The sequence below is a fragment of the Macrobrachium nipponense genome, chromosome 20 (assembly GCF_015104395.2).
Source record: "Macrobrachium nipponense isolate FS-2020 chromosome 20, ASM1510439v2, whole genome shotgun sequence".
Taxonomy (NCBI): domain Eukaryota; kingdom Metazoa; phylum Arthropoda; class Malacostraca; order Decapoda; family Palaemonidae; genus Macrobrachium; species Macrobrachium nipponense.
The window spans coordinates 4,865,687-4,873,489 of NC_061089.1; the positions used below are offsets into that span (position 1 = coordinate 4,865,687).

Sequence of the window (7,803 nt, forward strand, 5' to 3'; positions counted from 1 at the left end):
TAGAATGGCTCGGCACTTGAGAGACTGGCACTGCCTGAACCACTTGTTGTTGCTGAGGACCTGGAAAGGCGGAATTTCCTAGGCTTCTTGGCCTTCTTGGACGAAGGAAGTTGACTCAGGTTTCCTCTTAACTGGAGAGTCCCCAACGAACCCTTCAGACTTTGGTGAGTCTTGTCGCCCTCATATTGAACCGAATTGACAACCGATTCTGGGAAAAGGTTGGCACCCCAGATCGAAGCCGCCAGTAACTTATTTGGTTCGTGACGGATGGTGGCTTCCTGCAGCACATGTTTCCTGCAGTTACGCCTTGCCACGATGAAGTCGTACAAATCACATTGTACTGTGTGTAAATGTGATTTGGCTATCAATTTGAACAAAGGTTCGTTACCATAAGTAACGGCTGAAACCTCTGTCATGACCAGAGTATTGAGGGATCTGGATAGTCTCGTTCAAGCATCAAACTCGGCCTGAATGAGACTGTCTGGAAGTCTAGGAAGCCGTTCACTGAACTGTATGATAGCACAGTCCGGCTTCAATTTCCCGACCGAAAAGGTGGCCAGGAGATCCGCCCATAGATCTTCCATACCAGGAAGAAGGAGTGACGTGGGCTCCGTTTCCCGGAGCTGCGGCATCGGCTCGTCTCTCATAGCGGCCTGCATAGTTAACTCCGTCACCTTTGTAGTGAACGGGATGGGAGTTTCTCCGTCCACTACGAACATGGTGAAAGAGCTTTTAAAGGCTTGAATCCTGGTATTAATACAATCCCAATCTTCTAGGCTTCTTAGCCAGTCACGTTGGGCTTGATCCCGTCCGAAGATGACGGTTTCTTTTGGGTTCTTGGGATCCTCTCTCCTCATGGCTGCCTCCGTAAGGCGGGCGTAACCAATGAAGGGGGGTTGCAGGTTTGCTGGGTGGAACTCGAAGTCCTCAATCCTTCGAGTTCCACAGTCAAAAACGTCAGCATCCTGTCCTTGAAGGGGGCATACGACGATATCCTCCAGGGATTGCTCGCCGTGTAAGGAGGGAGAGTATTGTAGTCCGGCATGGCTTGGGCTGCCATACCGGGCTGAGGTAGACCTGTCGTAGGGTTCTCCCGGAGACCTGCTATGAGGTTCTCCTGGTTGGCCAGCCTCTCCGAGATGGCCCGGATTGACTGACCTGACTCCTCAAAGGAAGAAGATGTGAGAGCATCTCTTGAACTTGTCCTGAACCAAGTTCCCTACCAGACTACCCATTTGCTGCATAATGTTTGCAGCAAATGAGTGAGTCAAAGGAACTAGGTTCCTGTTTCTCCCTGGGAGTCTTAAGACGTGCTCCTGTTGAGGTTGAAGGCTCAGGATCAGGTAGGAGCTGAGCCTTGTCTCTGGAGGACTTTCCTCTGGACCCTTTCCGACGTGAAGAAGAAGACTTGGGCAAGAAAACTTGGGCTTCTCTGCTCCGGGATGGTGAGCCGCAGATCTTTGAGAGCTGCTCAAAGTAGACTTCTTGGACAGTCTTCTGAAGCGTCTTACCTTGCGCTTCCCTTTAACTTTAGGGATCGCCTGGGTGGACTTCGTCTAACTGATTGCCCATCCTCAGAGAATCCTGGAAGGAAGAAGAAGAAGTGACAGGGGAAGAAGATCTAGGAATGGCTCAAAAGGGTAACCTTGAGCCCCTAACCAAACCTGCCTCACTCAACCTCCTACCTGTTGCCTCTACCGCCATGGGCTCGAGGTCCAAATTGAGAGTTGCCACTTCTTGCATAATCTCTTGGCTTCCGGGTTCCTCCAAAGCTTGAGCTACTTGTTCTTGGATAGCAGTGATGTAAGGGGCCGCCGCTTCTGGGTCGACGTAAGAAGTCGCCTTGCAGCCGGGGAAGACAAGAGCAGCCATCTTCTTGTCAAGAATATAAGGCTGCCCCTTGGTTACATTACGACCGAATCTGCTGACCCAGGCCTTCAGGGTGGTTTGGGCGGCGTCCCTGACCGCTTGAGCAGTCTGAAAGAGAGGGTCAGTATAAATACTAAGCTACTTAAGACTAGATTATATTATTAACTGTAATGATATACCACTTAGAAGAATTGCATATATAGGCCAAAATTATATATGAGAAACCCGGTATCCGGGAAACTACTTACTCCGGAGGTAACCTGGTCCACCAATTCGTAGCATATGGAGCAACTCTCGTGATGCCAGACAGCTATCTCCCCAAAGCGGATGGCGCAGACAGCATGAGTGCGGCAGACCTCATGCCCACAGGGGTCGTGTAGGACAGCGTTACAGCCAGATTCCTGGCAGTGGGTGGCCTGTAAGTGAACAGATACATGAGTATCAACACTAACTAGTTGGACTAAGTCCAAGGAGTGATATATCATAAAACCGGAGTACACCGGAGTACCCGACAGAATAAAGCACGGCCTCTACTTGCTCTCCTGCCGTGTAAAGTGGTGGGTGTCCGACAGAACTGGTAAACTAGCTTCAGTGCATCTCCGGTGTTGCCGGAGGACGGAAATTCACTGAAGCAGTGACCTAATCTATACGCGGAACGAGGAGTACAAGAACGGCGGGGGAGGAGCAAGTGGGGGCCAGCAAATAATGGCGGGGGAGTGTGACTCCGCCGTAAACAGATATCAAGATAAGTAGGTGGTGAACCCGGATGGTGAGCGGGGACTCCGCCGACTTAGCAATATAAAGAATGTAAATAATCAAAAATGAAACAAAAGTAAATATGCAAAAGGAATAAACATATGGCGGAGCTCCTCTGCAGTCACCAAACCTGAGGCCTGGCAGAGCCGGGGGCCCCAGCCGCCAGAGCGGGATGGAGGGATGGTGACTCGGGGTGAGAGAGAGCTCGATTCGGAAGCCGAGGAGGTCCGAGCACAGCCGAGCCAGGTGGCCAGCCAAGACCCGACCACACAGGGGAGCCCCCTCGGTACCGAAGGGTGAGAGCGGTGCGAGAACCGAGCCAGCGTTGGATGTCCAAACCAAATGCTAACTCCAAAGTATCCCCCACGTGGAGAGGGGGGAAGAAGGGAGGGAGCTCGGATGGTTGCCGGGGCAACGGGAACGAGCAGGACTCCCCCCAACCCTAGAGGGGGGAGGAAGCGTGGGGAACAGACGCAGGGTGGCTCATGGCGATCGCCTGGCTCGTCGCGAACGTGGTGTGAGCCACGTGGAGAGACAGGCCAGGCGGAATGAGGTAGCCTAGGCTACCTCCAACCGTCTCAAAAGCATGAATATAAAACAGCCTAACAAAACACGGGGAGGAAAAGAAAAATAAATAGGACAAGAGAAAGCGAAGTCCTGGAGAAGCTAGACGAGCCAACCAAGAAGGGAGGACGACTAACGACTCAGGGAGCTGGCCTATGCTGATACGTAGGAACGGAGGACGGTGGCCAGGGTGGTCAGGACTAAAAGGAAGGACATATGTCCTAAGGGAGCCTATCACAGACCTAAAACAAAGGAACATGCATGCATGAACACTGAGCTAAGGAGCGATGTAGGCTACGCGCTCAAGAGAGCTCAAGGAACCCCCGTGAAAAGCTAAGCATAAAATAACATGGCAAAGCTGCAAAATTACAATGTAAAATATGTAATGCTAAAATATTCGAGCTGCAACGGTATAGAGGACCGAAGAAACAAAAATTTCACAGAAACGAAGAGAGTACGTTACCTACCGACTCGTCTGTTACGATCTTCACCAGTTAGTAGTACACCGTACAGGCTTCCGGGTGCCAGACCATACTTCCATCCACAAGGATGGCGCAGTTGGCATGGGATCGGCAGACCTCATGCCCGTACGGCCTGTACAGGACGGCCGAACAACCCGTCACCTGGCAACGGACCATCTGTAAGTTGAAAAGCAAATGAATATCGTCAGATAATGCTGCCGGAGTTAATTACGGCGGGATGAGTACACTTCAACTAGATACTTAACCAGTTAAAGGCAAAATCGGGTATAATTTTCAACTTACTTGTTATTAATAAAGCACTAAATGTCTCAGCCTGCTCCGGAATCCATACTTGGGATCGGCAAAGCTATAACAAGCAGAGAGGGCCTGATACGAGCAGAATAGGGGAATAAGGTAAAACCTAAGCCTAAGTCTGATCACATCGAAGTAGAGTAATGCAACGTAACCAATTGTAGGCGCATTCTCTGAGCCCCGTTCCGCCACCACCGGAGTGGGGAGCAGCAATAGCATAGAAGATGGAAAACAGAGCGGCGGGAACAACGGTATGATAAACTCTGCTGTGTACTTTCTGGTGTGTGTGATGGTAGACCACACTACGTCGGAACAAATACGGTCCGGAGACATACCAAGAGATGCTAAATAACATTCCCTAACACAATCTCTCAAAGACTTCACCTACTCCGGAATCTATAACCTCGTTATCATAACAGTAAAAGCCGGCGGGGACGGGCTGATACGAGCAGAACAGGGAAAATAGGTAAAACCTAGGCCTGAGTCTGATCGCACCGGGGAAGAGAAGCAATTCTAAGGTAATTAGAAACGCAGCTCTAAGCCCAGTTCCGCCCCCACATGAGTGGGGGCAGTGACAATATAGAGGAGAGCAGACAACAGAGTGGCGGAGCAGTGGCACATACAATCCGGCGTACAGCCTACTGGCTGGTGTGATGGTAGACCCCACCTGGCCAGAGGACCCACAGGCCCAGAGACATATTAAAAGAGATTACAAAATTTACTAGTCGCCCAATCTCCTCTGACTAATCCCCTAAATAAGCTATATGCTCTAGCTGTCGTTCATCTGTAGGATTACTTAAGCAGCGAGCTAGCTAGGCAGCGCCAGAGCAAGACCGGGGCAGTGGGGGGGGGTAGGAGTCTGGAGGAGAGTGGACAATTCGTGATCGCCTGGCCACAGCAACCTATCAGCGACCAATCGTCTCGGGAGCCGTAACTAGCCTACCACTAAAGGGGGCAGAAGACGGTAGGTCAACTGACCCCCTAAAGGGGGCAAAGGCCCAGGCTACACACAACAAGACTAGCATAAAATAATTAATGAGGAATTACTGGAAGAACTGCGAAAGGAGAGAGGGGAACGCACCCAGCTAAGAACCCAGTCTAACCCTCTGAGATCGGTACAGGTCTGGTCGGGTAGGCTAGCATGGCCTCCAAAGGACATCATGAAGCGGACGGATAGAACCTAACTAAACCCTCCAAAATTGAATCTTCCGATCTGGTCAGGTACGATAAGTCTAGGCCCTACAAACATGACACGAGAGAGACTCTCTGTTCTGGACCACTCTCCCAGCAAACATATCTGTCTGGCCAGGAGGCGGTAAGAGTGGGGCCGAAAGGGTGGAGGGGCATAAGACTGCCTGGCCTACCTTCCAAAACCTAGCCTAGGTCTGGTCGGGTAGGCCAGGGAAGGGCATTGCGAAGAACTTCCAACCTCAACAAATGAAACACAAATATTTGAATAGTTTATCACAAAGGTGCATACAATCGAGTGCATTACTGACTAACATCGAAAAACACACTAAAAGAATGCATGCATGAGTACCGCGAGAGAGAAAGAGAGAGGAATCGCCCTCTCTGCAAAACTGGCGTACTGCTCGGCTAGCCTAGAAGCCAAAAACACACTACTCACGCAAAACATATAACGGATAAAATCGTATGTACGAAGGGAAACCAACACGCTCCAGAGGGGCTGAGGACAACAAGGGAGCCACAAAAGGCTAAAAACGAAAGATAAACGTAAAAGAAGAGGCCTCAGAGTACGTCAGGAGCAAGTTAGGCCCTACGATGTAAGGATAAAACTCGTAAAACTAATGCTCCAGAAAACGGCAGGAGAGAGAATAATGAAAAGGCATACGAAAAAGGGGGTCCAAATAGTGAAATGCTAAACGGTAGTGTAAAATTCATCATGAGATAACAACTGATAAAATACGCACGCCGCGAATGATGCACCCAAGATGGCGGATACAAAGGTAGCATCACCCCGGTTCGCTATAACAAAGGGACCTAATAAGGGCTAAAAAAGGGATGCATCGTGCCCTCAAGAGATTCAAAAACGAAAAAAGGGATACTCAACTTAGATCAAGAAGCTTGCGGCTCTAGGGCAGACATGCTTCACCAAAAAACACTGAAGAGGACAGCGAAAAAAGCGTGTGCGGACACTAAACGTGCTAATACAGGAATGAAGCCTTCGGGCAGAAGTTGCAGTAGTAGCGAGCGGAAGGTAGATGTAAGTAGACGTTGTAACGGCACCTATCAAGAGAGGGGTTTTAAGAGAAGTCTTCTAATTGGCAGGATATCTGTGATAGTGGCTTCCACTCGCCCTTGTGTTTATACCGACACCCTATGGGGTGAAAGAGCTGAAGGTAGTAACTTCAGCATTCCATTTAGCTTTTTTCTCTGGTATATTTAGCATCTATTTATACCTAGAAATGTGTGCTACTGGGACATTTCACCGGAAGACACAGGTCGAACCCAGAAATACACCTTTAATGAAATAAAAAAACTAAATATCAATGAAATATTATTTCACTTACAGAATCCATTTTACTGTGCTTAGACTTGATGTAAAAACCAGTTCCTCTTTCTCTCTCTCTAACATTATACATATACTACTTTAATAAAAAAAAAAGTTAATGAAACATTATTTCACTTACAGAATCCATCTATACTTTGCTTAGACTTGGATGTAAAAACCACAGTTCTCTTTCTCTCCCTTACATTTTAATGAAAAAATACAGTAATTAGTGAATGCATACTGTTGTTCTACAAAAAAAAGCAAATTAGTGATTATTTTAGAGATACTGCCCACTGCCCAAGGAGAAATATGAAAATTAATGAAAGTTCCCCCTGGAAAAGTAAATAACGTGTCCCCACAAAAACCAGCAACAAAGTGGACCACAGAAATGTGAAATGTGTAAACCAGGGGGCACTGTAATAATATTCAGTAATCGTTTCCTCCTTGCTTATCAGTATTTTTGCAAATGCAAAGTATGGAGTTAGTTTATGATATCATCAGTTTTATCACGAGCTAGGAAACTAAGCTGATTAATACAAGTAATAAAACAAACAGTGCTTCAATACTGACCTGTATGGCTGATAGACTATTAAACAACAATCTAAGCTTTCCAAAAGGTAAAATTCACACTCCAGAATGTGAGTTGTACGATAGGGAAATTCTGAATTGTAGGCATAAGCGAATTTGTTTTTCACTGAAAAGAAACAGAACACATTAATACTAAGTATTTCAATTCCACAATTATTACTTTTAATGTGTATATGTCTTGACTGATTGATTTATTTAATATTCTCCTAGCATTGGGACAATAAGGTTACTAAAGCTCATTTCATTTGTTATAAATGGCAAAATTTATGTTAAACCTATGGACATGATAACTAGATTATATATATATATATATATATATATATATATATATATATATATATATATATATATATATATATATGATATATATATATATATAAATTAAATCTACAGCTTTTGCAGAATACCTGCTTCTGATACAAATCTAAAAGTGCCACTGGCATCATATACAACTTCTTCCCCAAGGACTTTGGCTAGAATGTACTGGCCATTCTCATCTCATGCCTTAGAATGAAAGCTTTTCCTGAGGTCCCTAAGATTGGGGAATTTGATTAGCAAATGTAACTTGTGTGTGAGGCAGGTAAACCTTATCCTTAGACAGCAGAGTGCAGTTTCCCATTTTCTGGGAGTTTTCCTATGGTGCTTTGAAGGAAATATGACTCACATAATTTCTTTTATTTTTTTTCCTTAACAGCATTTCAACATTCTTGCCATATACTCAAATCCATAGATAAAGAGGAG

At 46.6% G+C, this 7,803-nt stretch overlaps 1 protein-coding gene across 1 annotated transcript in view; it reads right to left on the minus strand.

Annotated features, from left to right (window-relative positions):
- The window catches only part of LOC135221735 (cyclin-C-like), a 113,346-nt gene that overhangs the window by 47,246 nt on the left and 58,297 nt on the right, over window positions 1-7,803 (minus strand). The window contains exon 4 of the mRNA XM_064259539.1: window positions 7,045-7,168. Within this exon, the coding sequence (XP_064115609.1) occupies window positions 7,045-7,168 (124 nt within the window). The remainder of the gene's footprint in view (window positions 1-7,044; window positions 7,169-7,803) is intronic.